Genomic DNA, 21,030 nt, shown 5'->3' with positions numbered 1-21,030 from the left:
TTTCACCCCTCACTCTAAAAAACCCTAATCCTTTCCCTTTTTTTTTTTCCTTCTATTTCTCTCTCACACAGCCACGCACCACCGGACTTCCACCACCTAACGACGGTCTAGAAAGCAAAAGAGACGTTCAAGCTTCAATACAGTTTGTTATAGATGTTAGCATGCTCGATTATTATGTCTTTTTCTTCGATTTTGGTTCGAACCGCCATAGACCACCACTTTTCACCACCTTTTATCACCACCATGAACCATCACTGTTTTGTCAATGTTTTCGGGGCTGAAATGGTCGACTTTTGTCAATGTTTTGGTAACCATATTGGGATGGCGGTTCTCAGTTTCCAACGAACTTTTTCGGCGGTGGCAGGAGGTGGCCGACCGGTCAGGAATGGTGGTCGAAGTTGTGTGGGAGAAGGAATACAAAGATTTTTTTTTAATCTAATGTTTTTATTACAAATAGTCCATGTGGTTATGGACTTGACAATTATACCCTCATGTACATTGCACATGAGTGGTTTAGCAGAGCGAAACTAACTGTTGTTAGTGTTAGGGACGATTGACAATGAAAATGAAAAGTACAGGTACACTTAATGATAAAAAAAAGAAGAAAAAACAGAAAGATGGAAATGCGAATCAAACAAATCACATAGACGATTTGTGATAATTTCTCTTGTTTCTCTATGAAGATGTTGTTAACTATATAGGGTGATCAATGAGCAAGTATTTCCTATTTATGCAATATCATAAAGCCTAAATCTCGATCTAAAGCTTTTCAAGAAAACTTACATGTATTCTCATCTAATTTAATAATTTTATATACTAATTGCATTTTAAAAAATTTAAACTTTAACTTGAAAAGTTGAAATTAAGATCCATGCATAGTGGAAATATATCTTGAAAGGTTTATCATTAAGCTATCTCCAATGAGATACTTCATATATCATTTCCACTATTTTTAAAGATATTAAGTACGTACCAAATTAGAAAAATGAAAAGTTATTTTTCTTAAAAACTATATATAGTTCATTTTAAAAAAAGAGTATTTAGTACATATTGTACTTTATGTGTGCTTTTAGAGTTTATATATTATATATAATTCTAAGACATTTTATACACATCAATCATATCACGAAAGACAATTGCACCTATCATTAACGTCTATTTGACTTTGTCATTGACATAACTCACATTCATATATTGTTATGTCACATTATTATCTGTTCCACCAACTTTTGTATTATCTAGAAAATACCAATAATATAGTTTACAAAAAATCTCATCTTGTATAGGCTTATCCATTTTAGATAGTAAGTTAAGACCTGTAGTCTGTAGCCATTTGAGGAATTCTTTTCCTAACCATTATACAAAAGTTATATATTTTTCCTATATGATACATAATTAGGTCACAAATGCACCATATTCTAAAAAAAGTTATAGGCTAAATGTGTTTAGGTAAATATAGTTTAGGACGAGTGACCTTTACTAGGAATTGAAGAATAATGATATCGAATAAAGTGGTAAGCCCGAAAACAAACTGAATAGTATTGTAGTCATCAAGATCTCGTTTAACCTTGATACATATCAATTTTTATTAGAGTTTGAAAAACGAATTAGTGTAGAGAATTTTGATTTAAATCTGAAAACCCATAAGTGTGTTATACGAGATGTCATAATTTTACAAGGCCTAACAACAAAAAATCTCTTTAGGTCTCTCGGTGGTTTCAAAAGTGGTATCATTATTAGAGCCAGTCTTGCATCCTTCTAGATATTAGAACAAACCTCACAAAGGATGATGATTTCCTTATGGTGTGATTTTAACATCCTTAATTAGGGGTTATACAACGCCCAGACTCTTTAATTATGACTCATCCAGATAAAAACTAGTTTTGTCAACTTCACAGCCGACAAAAAATAAATTACGGTCTAATCCTTTAAAACAGTGCCAATGTAAAGACTAGTTTATGACATACCATTTATAACACTAATCCCTTATACACACCACACACCCCTAAAATTACTTCTCATCCACAATGACTAATCACCCAAGAATGGGTGACGTATTAGTCATATATACCTAATGTCGTTTGACTCGTCCCTGGGACATGGACGAGTGGAGGGATGAAGGGAACGAGTGGCATTAGCTGGTTTCTTAGAATGTAGCGATATTCCTTGGGATCGTATGTATTAATCACCCTTAACGATTGATGACACTGTATTTTATGTTTATACGAGAGTAATGCTAAGATGATTGATCTCTCAAGAAGTCCTCAAGTGGCCGGTCTCAAAGAATAAAGCTGTAAATTTGCGGCACCAAACATACAACATTGCGTTCAAGATAGACAACGAGTTACAATACCGATCTCACCCTCCTATAGGACAACGTTTAGTACCACTATAAAAACATAGGATTTAATTCAAGTGACTAATCTCACGTATACAACTAATCGAGTTAATTCCTTATGTCTTATATATAACTAGTTAAGCTTTTTCCGATGTGTGACTTTGAGAAGTTATTCACCATTTCACCGCCCACCCACCCACCCAAAAAAAAAAACTACTTCACTAGGCTTTGAGATCTTGTGAATGGCTATAGCTGACTATAGAGAACATTTTTAGCTCTAAATATATCCATACTTCTATAAATCTATACAACCGTATAAAAATTATATTATCACATTGAAAGTTTTAAAAAAATAAGACATGAGAATTGACCAAACTACCCTTAATGAATTGAATCACCACAAACTCTTAATATTAAATTACACCATTAATTAGTTTCTTATATAATAAAATATCTCTACTACCCCTTTTAAATTAAACACTTTTACATCAATTGCCTACACCATTTGACGATGCCACCACCATCACCATCTGTCGCCGCCATCACACCGCCGTCACCGCTGCCTCATTGTGCGGGTACCATGCTCGTAAACTATATCACTACAACAAAAATGTCATTTATTCACACTTACTTTAAAGAAGTGTAAAGAAATTTCTTAATTTGTTCACACTTAAAAATGTTTAAAAAATATTCATATTTAAAAGTGTGAAGAAATTTGAAAAATCATAAATTTTTCACACTTATATATGTGAGGAAAAAAAAGTTCACACTTTCAAGTGTGTAAAACTATATCAATTGTTTACACTTAGAAGTGTAAGGAATAATTTGTAACACCACATTTCTTCACACAAGAAAGGTGTGGAGAAATTAGGTGTTACAATTAGACTTTCACACTTTTAAGTGTGAATATATTTGACATTTGTTCACACTTTTAAGGTGTGTGAATAAATTAAGAAATTTTTTCACACTTTTTTAAGGAAAATGTGAATAAAAGAATTTTTTTTTGTAGTGCTATAACATGAGGTGTCATTCAAGGAACCAAAATGGAAGAGGAGTGATAAGTTTGTCTCTTCAAAATCGTAGAAGTATATGTTAATTAGGACCAAGCTAGGGTGTAACTGGTATATTTCCATCGGTTTTATTTATTGGCGAAATTTTTTTCACTTTGTTCAACTTTTAAAGGCAGTTACTTTTGATGCAATTTGTCCTGTAACAGTCCAAAACAATGTCCGATATGTACTTTACTATATGGTTGCATAGTTTGTCGGTCTAGTGCTCCAAATATTATGGACTATGTTTTTCTGACTTATATGTTTGGTTTTTGTGTATTGGGGAATAATCCTAGCAGTATCCTATGTAACAGATAATAACAAGAAAACTAATTTATATGGTTGCATACTTGCATTAAGAAAACCAAACAATTAAATTTATATGTTATGAGACATTAATTTTTTTGGTGTGTAATTCTCCGGATAATTTCCTTCCCTTCTATAAAGACAAGAAACGTCCATGAAGCTTTATAACTGGGTCCATTAGTCTCGTCATTTGTCTTCCCACCGTACGAGTATGCAATTGTCTTTCTATGTCTTTTGAACCATTATCGAAACACCGATATATACTTACAAGACATATTTGATTTTTATCTTTTTGTATGGAGTAATGATCAACATACAAAAACTAAGCAAAGCCTTAATTTGGTTGTCGTGGTGTGGTTGGACGATGGGGTGGCTGGTTCTTTTGCGGTGGTGGTGATGGAATGTCCATCGATCTTGGTCGTGATAAGGTGGCCGTTTTTTTGTGAACAAATAAAATGGTTACTGATTATGTTGTCGATGTGTCGAAGTTAATTCCATCTCCTAATTAATTTGCAAACTTAATAAAGTGTTATGTTTATATAAAAATTGTAAACTTGTGTTTAATGCTTTTAAGATGATTCTTTCGAATATGAGATATACAGTAATTATTTTTTTGGTTTAAGTCAGCATTGCTGGAGAAATTGGAGGCCTAAAGTTAAGAGGTAACATGTGAATAATGCATTTGCACTTTTAAAAGGGGAGAAGGTGGGTGATTGTTGTAAAAAATGAACAAACAATTAAAAACAAGTCATTATCCATGCTTTGGACAAGAATATTTATTATTGGGTTCAATAAGAGCAGATAAACTTTAAACAAAAGTTTCAAAAAGAAAATAAGATTAAAAAACATGACAAGATGGATCATAAAAGAAATGATTTGATAAGTCAAAGAAAGATATATGACTTTTTGTGATTCCAAACCTTAGATTATATGCTTAACAACTAGTTAATTAATTATTATATGATTCTAATGTTCCTAATCATAGCACATTACCTACTATAATAAAAGAATGAGATGTGAACAATACTTTTTGTCTCTATCTGCGTTTTTAATATAAATAATAGAATTAGCAAATATAACAATAAAAATGGATTTGATAGAGTGGTTGGTCTCTATTCCTTTAAGGGTGAAGGTCTTCGGTTCAACCCTTACTCCTTTACTTTTTTTTTTTAGTAGTAAAGTATTTGCATTTTAGCCCTTTCTTTTTTTTGTTTTTTACTTTTCAGTCTCTCCTGTTTCTCTTTTATTACTTTAATCACCTAACTTTATAAAATTTGTGTTTTTTAAATCTTTTGTAACATTTTGTTTTTTTTATACCTTTATTACATTTAACATTTTTTTAATAACTTTTTAAAATGCTATATATTTTGCTATTTACTTTTTTTTTTTGTTCTTTTTTTTTTTAAATTTTTTTTGTTGCATTGTATATCTTTTGTACTCTTTTAAACATTTCGGTTTTGTACCTATTTCACATGTAACATTTGTTTTTTGTATAACTTATTCATTTACTTTTTGTATTTCTTTTTGTTTTTTGGGTTCTCTTTTTTATTTTTTAGTTTAATATATTCCTTTTGTAATTTTTTAAAATTGGGTTTCAATATTTTTTGTCTCTGTTTTTTTTTAATCCCGTCCATAAATGCAAACGTTTTCAAAAACTTACGCCGCCCATTGGGCGGCATGAAATTCCTAGTTTAATAAAATTATATATTGAGATATTATATGGGCGATAGATAATTACATATGTTAAGTTTTAAGATTAACGTACAGCAGGAGCCAAAGATGATGTAAATCTTAATACTTTTCATTATAGCTTAGTAGTTCAGCATCAGCTTTACATGTTGTACGTTTTGAGTTCGAGACATGAGAATAACATTTCCGGGAATTCCATAAATAAAGTCTTCACATGAAGCTGGTTTAAGTCCTGCAGAGGGGACAAAGTTTTATCCCAATTAAATGTCGTGTCTTTGACGGTTTAGTTGGGGTTTCCCCTCCTACTAGATATTGAGGGTGAGGAGACTTTCTAGCGCAGAACCGGTTAATACAACGTAAGCTAGATTCCTTGTTGCGAGCAAATAATCCACAACTTAGAAAAGAAAAAATTAAATCTTATATTCTTCAAATACTTCTATTAATAAAAAAATGGAGAGACTTAAATTTTTGACATTGATTTTTCTTTTCATATGTAACATGAATTTATTATTCAAGTTGTATATTCAATCATAAAAAGTTTTTCGTATCTCTATATTGATGTCATATAGACCACAAGTTTATTTCACGTACTTTTAATTGAATTCAACTTCAAAACTAATACTCTTAGAACCGATTTTTTAACTATGTTTTCATATGCCACAGTTTCAATTATTTAAGTAAACTTAGTGTTATATATGACATCAATATCTTGTATACTACTAACATCTACCTAAACTTTAGTGACCCAATAAACGAATATTGAGTTGTGTTCATGGAAAAATTAGTTTGTTCATATTTGTTTGTTTGTGTTCATGAATAAATGTTTACGAACATAAACGAATGAAAACAAACGAACGAACGTTGATGAACAAACATATAATTAAAAGTATTAGAATTCATATTCAATATTAAAATAATATTATTGTAATATTACTAAACATTCTTATTTATGAATTTTATATAATACATTCATCTAATTAAATAAAGGTTTGTGTTTAAGAAGTATTTGTAACTAATTTTTGTTTTTTAAGTATAGATAGTTAGCTATTAATTAACATTACAAACGAACAAATACTTATAAATGTTCACAAACATAAACTAATGAATGATCATGAACATGTTCACGAATATAAACAAATAACTCTTCACAGACAGATTATCAAACGTTCAAGAACATAAATGAACGTACGAGAATTTAGTTCAGGTTCGTTCATTTAACCAAACAAACATATCTTTATGTTCATAGCCATTCATTTAACTAAATGAACAAACTTCCCGTCAAACAGTTCAAGAAGTGTATAAGAGTTGGTTAATTCGTTTATAGCCATAACTTGAACCACTCGACATTGAGAAGGGAAAAGAGGAAGTTAATGGTATTTTTATATATACTAAAAGACAACTGGCCTAATAGCTTATTAATCAATCATAACTCTTGATTTGTCTAAATTAAACATTGATGATGTCATCTTCATATATCTTAATATTTTCAATTTAAACCTTATTTTAAATAATTTAATAATTTATATAAGAAAAAAAAACCAAACTTAGTATAAACTCTTTTTCAAAATGGCGACTTAATAATATTTAAGAAAGAAACCAAATATGATTGGTTTTTAGAATTCTTGGTCGACTAAACACAACAACCAAAACAATAATTTTAGTTTTCGTTTTCTATTCGAACATAATCAAAGTTAAAATTTTTGATTTTTTTTTATTCAAAGATCTATAAATCTTTCGTTATTTTTGAACATGTCCTGTTTATACTTTTAAACTTTGGTCTCATTCTGTCAGTGTCTTTGAATCCGTTTTTAATACAATCTACAATGATTAAAGGTAATCAAACTTATCTAATTATTACTTATGTTAACTAATTGTATATTACACGTGATTTATTTTTCTGTTTCGTTTACTTGTGACCTAACCACTTATTGATTAATAACAATTATTGGTTCCTCTAAAATATTTTTATTTACTAAAACTCTAAAAGACAGTTGTTATAATAATGTATCGATTAATCACAAATTTCGATTATCTCAAACTGAGTTTTGCTTTTAATTTTGAGTTTTATTTTTTAAAATCTTTTTATATACTAAAATACATTTTAATAACTCATCATTCAATAACAACTCTCAATTTTTATAATTTTATTTTTGCTTTCAAATTTAAATAAATGATTGGGCCCTTTTATTTTTTATGTATTAAAAATAGGATGTAAAGGGTTTCACTCAAGTTGAATGTGTAATAACCTTCACTTCCCCATAATATAATGGCTAATATATATATATATATATATATATATCATGTTTTATTTTATAAATTGAAAATTGATTAATTAAAAATAAATATAACTTAATTTAAATACAATAAAATTTGGATTGAAGTTTTAATCTTATTTCAATAGTACGACTTTTGTCATGAACTTATTTAAATTTTGTTTGCTTTTAGAAATTTTTTTATACTCCCGTATATTTATACGGGTTTAAAATCTAGTAAATGTGATATGACACAACTACCTACTGGTGAAATTTAAACACTTCTCATCTTATTAACTTGATTTGTTTGTATTAAAGAATGTGATTAACTTAATAAACAATCTAATAGATCTTTGAGATATTCTAAAGTGACAAACTATATAAAAACAAATTCTTACAAATTCATGGTCTATTATTGAAAAACAAAAAGAAAAAAAAATCAAATTATAATATAATTGGTCCATTTCATATTCCATGTTAGGTTCCAACATTAAAATTAATCGACAATTAAGAATATCTATCCATTAATAATCAAATTACACTAGTGGAAATAAAACTTGTAGATTATATTTTGTATAGTTCGTGATAAACTTTTTATGCTATAATAACAAGTTTATTTTATATTGCGTGATAAGTTTATTATCATCTCTTCTCTTATATATATATATATATATATATATAGGAAGATTGTTTCTAGAAATTTTTTTAAATAAAAATTTTATGTGTCAAATTCATATTATTTCCTACAAGAATTTTAAAAAATTATGACATCATAATTCATTTTGATTTTTTTTCTTTTGTTTTTTTATAACTTAATTAATTTGGAAACTAAATATTTTTCGATCTAATATAGGTCTCATAAATGACAAATCTAGCAAATCTTCGTACTACAAATTTCATGTCAAGATTTTTCTTTATAGTTATTAATTATTATCATTATGTTAATGTTATTATTAGTGATATAAAGTAACCGTTTATTTTAATTTGTAGCTTAACTATTAATTTCTTTTAAATTATAGCTTAACTAAAAGAATATAATTATGAATTTGTGTGTATTTTATAAGATTTTTAGGTTTAATAATGATATTTCTTCTTAGACAGTATCGTAGCAACTTTCATAAAGAAAATTCATTTCTTGAACTTGAAGGTGTTAAGCAAATGAAAAGTTAATCATATGATATCTATTTAGAGCTTTAAATACATTAATATGTTTATAACTTTATTTCTCATTCTCGTGTCAGTTTCTCTCATATATGTGATATATAGTCAATGCGAAACTACTTTATTGCGTCATGTTCATTTATTATTGCATTATTTGATTAAGTATTCTTCATATATAAAAATAAGAAAATCTACAATTATTCCTTTAGTAAACATTATTGATTATTGACTAGAAAAATTTGTATTAAAATATCCGGGTTATTTAGCTAGTTGAATATATACATGATGTAGATGATATATAATATGAATGGTAAAAGAAAGAAGAAGCATTTAAGCGGGTAATTTAGGCCATCGTTTAATGTTGGGGTTACAGCCAGCATGAGGGCCCAATTCGACCCAAGGTCCGCTTGACCACTGAAAAGTTTTAGTCCACTCTCTAACAAACACCATTCAACTCATATCACTAAGACACTAACTCCTATTTTATTCCACAAAACGTGAAATTAGTTTTTGCTTTCTTTCAAAATTTGGAAGGTATGGGTTCATTGATGTCCCGAAAAAGCACAGTATAATGTACAAATATGTAATTAGAGGTCGGTTATTATAAAATAAGTTTTAAAGTAAAGTAAATAAGAAAAGATTTTGACCATGATAAACTTGATGTATAAAGATTTACGAAACACAAGTATATTTATATTGATTCACGATGATTTTTACAACACACGGTGATTTTCAGTGAAGCGAAACCACTGTTTTATTTTAATACATATTTTAATTTAACTAGAATCAATGTAGATATGTGAAGTAATTTATATTTAGGTATTTAAAGTACATGAAATTTTATTCACATGATGATCTATGATTTTTCAATTATATGTGATTATGATAAGAATCAATTCGAAAATTCATATTTGGAATTTAATGATCAAATAGGTTCCTTAAGTGCAAAGAGTCCATGATTCAGTTCCTTTCATTCATGTATATAAAGCAATTATTACTCATTAGTCATTACGATTTAACCTCACTTATAAAAGTGACATATCACTCTGTCTACAAACTCGGTAAATACGACATGTCACCCTTTTTTTCCCCGAATAAAAGAATGTCACAACACCCTCTCTCGTCTCTCGTACACGACTAATATTTGCAACCGACAAAGAACGCCAAAAACTCCGGATTGCATAGTAGTTTGTTTAAAGAGATCAACAAGATTTAACTTTCTAAACAAATACTCACTAGTAACACGTTAACCAATACATCAATAGATGGAGTGATATCCATCAGCTTAACTACATATGTAAAGTTTGAAAGACGTATGCTTGATCCTTAAGGATGTCCAAATCATATGGGTAATAAGTGATGATATATCACCGAACATCAAAAACCTTATGAGGAGGTCATGACGAAGACCTAATACGGTTCTAGGAATATTGTGTCTTCCTTTACCCTCTTCACTTGTAACATGTTATTCAAAAATAAAATTTTTAAGAAATAGGATCTTATGGTTTTTTAAAGATTCCATGTTAAAATTATCTGACACCTATATACTATTATATAAAGCATCAACCCCTCTCTTTTTTCTCAAATTACAATTTTGAAATACTTAAAACCCTTATTCTTTATTCACTAGATTAAACATCCTTACCTAATATATCTATAATAACCTTAATGAATATAACTTATCTATACTATTATATAAAGCATCAACCCATCTCCCTTTTCTCAAGTTACAATTTTGAAATACTTAAAATACTCTCTTCTTTATTCACTAATTTAAACATCTCTACCTAATATACCTATAATAATCTTAATGAATATAACTTCCAACATAAACCCCTCAAGTCCTCGACCCTTAAAATAATTACAATACCACCTTTAACATCAATTACTTTAACATTTACCAACAATGACTCCCCCACTGTCGACCCCACTACCTGTCACCGCCACCGCTTCCGCCGCCTCCATTGCCGCTACCCGTCGCCGCCACCATACCGCCTTCGTTACCACCATCACTACCGTATTACGCGGGCATACATTTTGTTTAAAACAAAAGAGATAACACAATAAGTATCCAATATATATATATATATCTAATATGAAGTCTTTTATGCATATCAAATATCAGAATGTTAAATCATACTTCTAATGTAAATGAAACCACCATAATTAACAAAAACTTAAGATAAGTCAACACTAATAGATTAAAGAAATATATCTAAGAACAATTATTTGGTCCAAGAAAGCTACACATACACTTCGATAAATTATTGTATACATTTGCCTTAGAAGAGCCGTGATGTGTATAATACCATCTCAGTTATCTCTTCTGAACACACACGTGTGCGAGCACACACACACCTATATATATACACGTACTAGTAATTAAGCCCGTCCATTGGACGGGTAGTCTCAATATATATAAATTTTATAATATTTGTGAAACATGAAGTGTATCACCAATATCACAACCAAATTAATACGAAAGCTAAATAAGAAACATATGAAAATTAATACAATATAAATATTGATTGCACTTTACTCTTTTTTTCCAACTTTAGTTAAGTTTTAAAGAGAAACAAAAAGTGTATGACCAATATCACAACTTAATCAATACGAAAGCTAATGAAAAACATATGAAAAATAATTCCATATAAAGATTGATTCTAGTTTAACTTTTTTTTTCTTCCAACTTTAATAAAATAAAAAGAGAAACAAAAAATATAACGTATATAAATGTGGTCTTATTTAGCTTTTTTTATGGGATTTTTTTTATTAAAGGTCGGTCATTTTTTATTAAAATAAATATTTAAAAAAATAAATGATTAATAAGGAGAAGGTATTAGGCTAAAAAAAAAAAAAATAAGAGTGTCAAGTATACTCTTAACTCTGCCGTATATTATAGATAGATATGTTATATATGTGTGCGCTTTGTCGCGTGCATATATTACAGAGAGCAAATTTGACTTCCATTGCATGGGTGGTATATGATATGACAATGAAAGATATGCCCCACAAACAAGTGAAACCAAAAAATGAGGATTGAGGGCAACATGCCAATTTCTCCCTAAAATTGACATCAACACTACATGATCCATGTTTCATTATATCATAATCAACATTTCACAACATACAACGATATCTAAAAGAGCTTATTATTCTTCTTAAAAACCACCACTTTCTTAAAACCCAATGTCCTAGTATTGTAACAATATAATGCAAACACATAAAGCCAACTCTACTCGAACCCCAAATCAACAAACATGTCATATATTTTCTACCAAGGTCAACAGATTTGGAAGTTATCAGGTAAGTTCCGGATTTGGGTTTAACGCGCTACACCAAGTGTTTACATACAAAGGAACGGCATAACATATCCTATATCTTTCTTATTAGTGTTAAAACGAGAGAGGGTAGTATGATATGTTTGGAGTAGTGAACCAATTAAGACAAAAGAATCAGCCACGTTTTTGATTTTTCAGAGGGAAATATATAAGATAGGCCCCGGACACAAGCATTGTTACAATCAAGAATAATGCACCTGATTAGTTATAATACAAGTGGGGGCATCAGGCTTGAATGCCACATTCTGTGATCTGGAATACTCAGAAGCATAAACATACCAACACTTCATTTATGTAGCGAGACCCCCCGATCAAATCATGATTTAAATGCTGTTAACAATCATGATACATTAATCTTGTGTCGGTATCACTCAAAAACTGTGATTTCTCCATTCCAGCTGCATGTAGCAACTACATTTGATATGACAGGATGGAATGCCACATCTATGCATGCTTGTTCATAAACTTTAAGTTTCTTAATGAGATCACCCGTTTTGAGGTTATAGAAGTAAATGCATCCATCTGAAGAGCCAGAGACGAGCTTTTTTCCATCCGGGCTGAAATTACACTTGATAGGAAACCCGGAAACACCATGGTCTTCATATCTTTTGTACTTATCGAGCCTAAAGGGAGGTTTGGAAGAAAAAATTGCTATGTAATTTCCATTTGATTGCGCCACAAAATATGGATCGTATGGATGATGCCGTATACAGGGACAGGTGTAAGCTTCCACATAGATCTGAAGAAAAGAACAAATAATTTAGTTTCATCAAGTGCATTGTAACCAAGGAGAACCAAAGTAATTGATCAGAATGCATATAGCTTTAGGTGTGGACTGAAACAGGTTGACTGAAATGCCGACATCTTTTTTATCCATTTTTCCTTGCATTTATGAAAGAAAATGTGATGACTGCTAACAGAAAAACTACAAGATAAAGTTATTTTGGAGGTTTTTATGCATTCAAAAATACATTTAGAAAGCACTCAACCCCGTTTGACCTGTTTCCTTTTGAGTTATGTATATACATCAGCATAATATATTTGGTTCATGTAAGCTAAAACATAACACATATTTTCTATTTGCATGTACATTTTAGTCAAAATTACCACCTTATAACTTTGTACTAAATACCAAGATGTTATTAAGTACAAATAATGCATCTGTCTCTTTCAATTATTGAGATCCTCTTGGCCATGGTCAAATAACCTATTAAATTAGCGAGTTCCACATGTTTCAAGAAATCAACTGTAGACATTATGAGAGAAATTATAGGTGGCATTATGGTAGATTTGAGTTATCAAAATTATGTTTGAGTCATACAGATAAGGTTTTTAGGACGGATCAAAATAGGTTGGGTATAACCCCTCCATACTTTTTATTGTAAAATCTATTTTCATATTATGATCCAATTATCTTGGAAGAGAAAATACATCAAGCAAGTAATAAAGTGTAATAACTTGGGCATACTACGGGTGACTTTTAAACCAATCCCACCTATTTGACTGTAAACGGGTTGAAATTACTCCACGATGAAGCAATTTCAAAAGTTTCTTAGCCAGAACAAGTACTTTGGCCTAAGTCATTTACGTCATACTTCGTATACAAGAACTATGGTAGATTGAATTAACAACTCGATGTAGCTAACCAAGTGATACTCAATAGAGAGTAGCTCTTTCAAATACATATACATCATAGACACAAACATGTGTTAGCATATACATATGTTTGAATTATAGTGTGCATATACATCTACAGATTTAAATACTTACATATATAGACAAACACATGTTTTAATACAAGTTTTTTGAATCAGTTATATTATCCCTCAGTGATTTGAGTGACATTATTGATTGATCTTATTATAACTAATAAAATTGCAAGTCTGTATTTACAGGAATGGCAGTAGAGCATATACCTGGTTTGATAAAGGAACCTCTCGTGAGACATCCCATACGATAATAGAGTTCTCACTGATGTTGCTTCTGGATTCATCACTAGAAGAAATGAACTGTCTTGTATTGCTCGTAAATTCCAAATCCAGAATCGGACCAAGGCCTCGAAAATACTGATTCACTGAACTTCCTGTTCTAATATCCCATAACCGAATGAGGCCTTTTGATCCCCCAGATAAAAATAGATTGGAGTTATTAGGATGAAATTTAGCAACTCCAACAACCTGATCTTCCTTAAAAACACGAGTCTCAAGCCCTTTTTCAACATCAATTAATCTTGATGTGCAATCATATCCACAAGAGAGTAAAGAAAGACCTTGCTCTGACCATTGGATGTCTTTTACTGCAGCAGTATGAAGGTTGAATACCCGAGCTTTCTTCTCTTCTGTACTCCACACATTCCATACATTGATTTTAGAATCCATACTAGCAGATGCAAGCAGATGAGCTGCAAACTATCATAGTGAGCACATCAGAACAGTAAGCATCACCTTTGAATATCACTTTATATACAATTACCACTTACAAGTAACTAAGAATACAAATATAAGTAAAGCCAATAACATGACACTAAATTAAGAAATTAAAATTTACTAGAGGTGGAAAAATGGATGGCTGGGTGGGAGTGGGACAATGAGTCAAAATGAGTCAAATTAAAACAAGGGTACCTTTTTTGGTACGGGCCAGATCTGATTGATCCAAAATGCTTTTTGTCAACAACATTCTTGTTAATATGATGTCTGTTAAGAATGCTTGCAAAATTTTATACGTCTGATAATAATTCAATCTTTGCAATAAAGTGATTTAGGTGGTTTTACCATTTATCAGTAAAAACACACTTTGGGTGACTCTAGACTTGTTTTGCACATTAAGCTGTTACTATTTAAGCTATCCACGCGCTCTGTTAGAGATAAGACATCACCCCACTAAACGCAATCATTTGTGTAAAAGTTTTGAAAATCAAAACCGTCTAAGATTAACCTAAAAAAATTATATCCGACTGAAAAGCAAATGAAGTCAAGTACAAAGCAGTATGGGTTGTGGTAGACTTGTCAATAAATCAAAATACCGACCATCAAGCTCAGTTCATATCTCATAAATTGGAAGAAAAGAGTCTATGTCTGATTTTTGAGTACCAAAATAGAGTAATTGTTAGCTTAATTGGTCAATGCAAATTGGGGTTATAGTATACTAGACATTCACTAATCATGAGTTGACTTCTTTATCTAGTATGCCTGGTCATATGCCACTGTCAAAAAGATGGCTACATGGGCTACATGAGAGTTTTAAAAAAAAGTGTGTGGAAAGAGCTACAGTGATCCAACACTTGCTAGAAGGAACAGATGCTCCTTAAATTGATCCATTCAATGATATCTCAAATTATTACCTTCAAATGAACTAACCCTGAAGGTTATTGGTGTGAGTGTACGGAAATATCTACCCATTGTTTTCCAAACAAATGGTAGAGGGTTGGCAACCCACCTCCCACTTCCTTTTTCACCACTCACTTCTAACCAATCACCTTATGCCACCTCAACTCCACCACTCATCCAAATTTTGTTGGCATCCGACCACTCACTTCACCACTCACTACTATTTAAAAAAAGTAACTTAAAAACAAAACAAAAGGTCAAATCACATGTTAATGATTGGAAGAAAATGGATGGTCGACCGCGTGGTCACACCACGCATTTCATGCCACCACTCATTTTTCGTATGTTGGCGGCGGTGTTGAGTGGTGGTGCCACATCCATAATGCGTCCATTGATAACGAAGACTTTCAAAAGATCGGTAGTTTCTAAGAGAGCATGCCGGTGATTACCTATTTTCATAAGTCCCATTATGATAATGAAAACTATAAATTTTTTAAAACAATATTTTGTACATATTCGCAAACTCCCGTAATCAGTACTTAGAAAAAATATATACTTTTTATATTATTATATTAAACACCAGGGGCAAATACTTAACTCAAACATTATGTCTTTTAAGAATTTATAAGATATCTGGGAAAGTTAAAAAGAAGACTCCCATGGAAAAGTCGTTTATGGGTTCTATAGATTGTCCGACAAAAGGATAATGGTTTATGTAATTACTAAGGTAACTAAAGATTAAACACATATGAATGATAATAGCAATTACAAACGTGTACATTTCAAAAATGAACGACACACAATTAGGAACCACAGCATTCACATTATAAGGGGGCACTACATTCCTTATAGAACACGTTACATAGATGCATTAATTAAAAAAACATCTGCATTATAAGGGGGCACTATATTACTGTTAGAAGACATTACAGATCGTATATGCCCACAAGAAAGAAAAAAAAATCAACAACCACAATAATACTCGGTCCTTTTTGGCTCATACGCAGGCCCGGTGATGACCCAGCGCAAACAGTGAAACTGAGGAGGGCACAATTTTATTATGGGGTATCGTTTTTTCTTTAACTCTCGGTGTATGTATTAGCCCAATTGTCATGTTAAGCAAATTCGTTATTGAGATAGCACTATCCCAACCATTTTCTAAGTGGCTGACATCTTTTTATATATTAATTTATATCTATTTAGTTTGTGATAATATATATATTTTTTAAAACAAATTCAAAATAAAAATAACGGAAATAAGTTTTATATTATTTTTGAAGGTTGATGCCTCACTATAGCATTGCAAAGAGCCATCATATATTTTAATTTATATCTATTTAGTTTGTGATAATATATATATTTTCTAAAACAAATTCAAAATAAAAATACCAGAAATAAGTTTTGTATTTATGATGGCTCTTTGCAATGCTATAGTGAGGCATCAACCTTCAAAAATAAATCAAGTATTTTTATTTAATTATATTTCTTGCTAGTTTCAAATTTCCAGTAATCCTACTAGCATCTTTATGCATTTTGATTAGTAATTTTTAATTTAGATTTTCATTTTTTTTGGTTTTACTCTTTAGATTTATCTTTTGGTTTTCACATAACTATGTTAAATTAAATACTATCTTTTTTATTAATTAAAAATTATGTTCAGAGGGCACGATTTATATTATCGAGCTGGGCCTCTAATGTCCACAGGACGGGCCTGCTCATATGTGTGTTGATATAAGAACACAGATAGTATATGCCAACAAGAAAGAAAAAACATACATGCATGTGGGGATACTAGTCATATGCCCGCGCGATGCGGCGGTGCAATAGTGGTGGTGGTGACGACGGGTGGTGGTGGTGGCGGCGGCGTTGATATTGGCGTGGTTATTAATATAAAAGTAATTGATATAAAAGTAGGTATTGTAGTTATTTTAAGGGTAGAGGGATGTTTGTTGTATATAATTTCATTAAAGTATTATAGGTATATTAGGTGGAGATATTAACTTAGTAAATAAAAGAGATGGGTAGTTTGGGTTGATCAAGTTCTTTTTTGAGAAAATAAGATGGTCAAATGCTTTATAAGGTAGTTAAGGTTAAAGGTATTTAAGCATAAATGTGGGGATATTAAAGGTATTTAAGCATAAAAGCGACTAAAGTATGTAATCAAAACGATATATAATGAATGCAACATTATATTTGCAAAAACGTTTTGATCTCCTTGAACCAAAGAGGAAGAAAATCACTAAATAATGTATGCATATATATATATATATATCTACACACACAGAGAGAGAGAGAGAGAGACTTTCCAAGAACCATTTTTTTTTTTGAAACATTATAAAAATTTGTAAAATAAATTTTTTTTCAAAACCTTCAAAATGGCCTTGTGAATGAATTTGTTCACGTTTCTGTTCACATGCGAACAAACCGCTATATATAAGGTTGTGAAAAAAGTTTTGTTCTACAACCTACATTTTTATAACGTTTCACATGTGAATGGACTTTAAGAACATGTGATCTAATAAGTTAGGAGCACTCACGGTTCTTGCAAAAAAAGGATATATAGGAGTAATGTTTCTTATATACAGGGATGAACAACATTATGTTAGCAAAAAAGTTTTGATCTCCTTGAATCAAAAGTAGGGATGTGCACGATTTGGTCGAAACTGGCTAAACCGTTTAAACCGAAATAATTGGACGGATTGGTTAGGTTGAAATCAAAATTTTAGACCGTTGGTTTGTCGTTTTCATAAACGGCTGTTATGGTTTGGTTCGTGGTTTTAGACGTTTATCAAACCAGTTAAACAAACCTGACCATATAATTATACTATTGGTATGTTTATATAAATATATTAATAAGTAATTTTATATGTTATAAATTATTAATTATTAGGTGGTACAAGTTTGAAAATATTCAAATTCCAATCTTAGATTTTTCATAGATTTGATCCTAAGCTAACTTTTATCAATCAATCACCAAGGTAATTAATAAGATTCATATTTTCCTAATCGAATGTATCCCCCATCAAAACAATTGCTGTTTCACTGCGCAACATTTGTAATTTGGTATATGCTTTTAATTATTGAATGTCAAAAGTAGGATAACCGTTTAACCGGCCAAACCAAACGGGTTAATTGGTTTTGGTTGGTTTGGTTTGACATAACAAATTGGACGGATTGGTTTGAAAAATCCGTAAACCGTTTATATTGGTTTGGTTTAGATTTTAAGGTAAAACCGACCAACTCGGACCACGCACATCCCTAACCAAAAGGGGAGAAAATCACTAAATAAAGTATGCATCAGTGAGGCACGAGATGAGGAATAAAGATAATAAACAAAATAGGAATCAAAACAACACTTACAATGAATTTGTGACCATTGTATTGAATTCACAGCTTTTGTATGGCCAGTAAGGGGCGTGGACATCTTCTCAGATGTACTGCCAGAATTAGCATAGTCTTGTGTTCGATTCCTCAACAATGACAAAATGTCTTTCCTTACATATGAATCTGAGATGCTTCCATGAACTGAAAATTCAATTAAAAAAAAAACAAAACGAAAATAATCATGAATGACGTGATAATGGACACACTTTATTTGATATCGAGATAGAGGACCACATAATTAGGCACATAAGGAAGACTGTATGAACTGGATTTCTCGTTGCTAAACATAGTTGCCAAGTGGTCCTCTATCATGAAAAACATTTGGCAATAATCAAATTGTTATATTGCTTTGTTGGTATTTTATCAAAAATGGATAAGAAAGAATATAAAAAGATAGACGCTTTGATGCTTGGATAAAACAGAGCAACAACAAAAGAATTAACAATTATAGACCATATACACTATACATCTTATTAATTTCCTAAGTGTTCATTTTAAGAAGATTGTAGGTCCTAGCGTCTCTTAAGATTATGATATAACGAAACCAACTGTAATCGTATATAATATCAAAAAAGATTGCATTATTTCAAAATATAATCCTACAAATCTTAACTATTTAACAGGAAGACACATATCATGAAAAGATGAAGGTAATATACATATATATATATATATAGAGAGAGAGAGAACCAGGGGAAGCTGGTGGTAAAAAAGTAGGAGGGGGTTCTGATTTGGGAGCGGAGGCCATGAGTGCCCGTTCTCGCTTCGAAATGTATCTGCCTGCAATTGGAGTCTCTTGTGGTTGGTGGGGCCTAAACGCAGACGTATTTGTACGCCGCGGAGGATATTCAGTTTTAGGCCGCTTGAGCGGCGGAGACGGAGGAGGAGGAGGTTCATGTTTTTCTTCTTCTTCTTCTTCGTCCGCAGTAGTGGAATATGCATTCCAGAGTAAATCCATAGTGAGTATTTTTATTATTATTATTATCAATTAGAAGCTACAACCGCGAATGACGTCACACCGGAGACACCGTCAGTCGGAGAGGAGGTATAGATACAAAGTTACGAAGGTCAAGGTGAAGAGGTGAGAATGATAATCATTATTTTATTATTATTATTACCTAGTCACATTATTTGAAAGCCCAGCTGAATATTATTTGGACTAATGGGCTGACAAATGGATACAAGTTTGACTTGGGCTTTACTCCAACTTACTTATTTTTGATTTTTATCGAATGCAAAATTCCAGATTGTATAATTCCTTTTCCCTTTGTGAGAGAGATCAGAGATAGTTAGACATCATTATTATATAAGGGAAAATAAATCACTAAGATAAATTTTACAACTAATACATTTGATAACGATGGTTTAATACATGTTACGTTTACTTGAGATGAACCCATTAGATGGAATTTGAGGTGATTTATGTTATTAATCAATAAAGCTGGTCTTTTGATAAATTAAAACGGCCTACATTGGATAGCCAAATAAATGTCGCTTAGATAATATATCCCACTATGTGGGGCCCCGGTGGGTTTTCTCCTAAGGTTGTGGGTTCGAGCCTCGGCTGACACAATCCTTGTGTTTCCCATCTAGGAATTTTCCACAAGGAGGGGCTGAGAGACTGCAGCTTATGCTCAATATCTCGCGAGGTCTAACGATAGTTGGTTAAAATTGCCTCCAGTCACGTCTGAGTCGAAATACACCTTTCAAAATGCTGGTGATACTGTCCAGTTAAATGCTGGTCCAATTACCTGATTTGTTTTTATGAGAGATTTTCTCTAACTTCGACGAGTGAATCCGGTATAAATGTTATAGAAAGTTTTAATCCATTTTATCGTCGTGCAAGATTTTGACCAGTGTAAGGATTCTTGTGTACTTCTATAGTTAAGCTTGTGTGGAAACAATACCAAATATGTTTTCAATTTCAATTTAGTTGTTCTCATGTTAAAATAGCATGTGATACTGTCATACTTTAACTGTATAGAAACGAAATGTGAACCCAAAAGTTCTTTAAGTGAACTGGAAATAAAAGTGTTTGTCACTATATATTATCATAGCAAAACAAAAAGGTTTGAAAACAAATAATATATATCTTCCAAATTCCGTATAATAATTACTACTTTATATTAGTCATAATATATACACTAGTGATAATGATTATAGAAATATAACATTACTATAATA

The 21,030-nt window shown here is 31.0% G+C and overlaps 1 protein-coding gene across 1 annotated transcript; it reads right to left on the bottom strand.

The window, feature by feature from the left end:
- Positions 1-12,236: 12,236 nt before the first annotated feature.
- Positions 12,237-19,925, bottom strand: LOC122609672 (WD repeat-containing protein 25). Its single transcript, XM_043782624.1, has 4 exons — positions 19,537-19,925; positions 18,823-18,987; positions 14,053-14,537; positions 12,237-12,875 (listed from the first exon to the last, which is right to left on the bottom strand). Exons 1-4 carry the CDS (start codon positions 19,802-19,804, stop codon positions 12,504-12,506), a joined length of 1,290 nt encoding a protein of 429 aa, XP_043638559.1. The 5' UTR covers positions 19,805-19,925; the 3' UTR covers positions 12,237-12,503.
- Between the last annotated feature and the right edge of the window lie 1,105 nt (positions 19,926-21,030).

The sequence above is a fragment of the Erigeron canadensis genome, chromosome 8 (genome assembly GCF_010389155.1).
Source record: "Erigeron canadensis isolate Cc75 chromosome 8, C_canadensis_v1, whole genome shotgun sequence".
Lineage (NCBI taxonomy): Eukaryota > Viridiplantae > Streptophyta > Magnoliopsida > Asterales > Asteraceae > Erigeron > Erigeron canadensis.
Note: the sequence above shows the minus strand (reverse complement) of the source record. Positions and strands in the feature narration are given on the sequence as shown.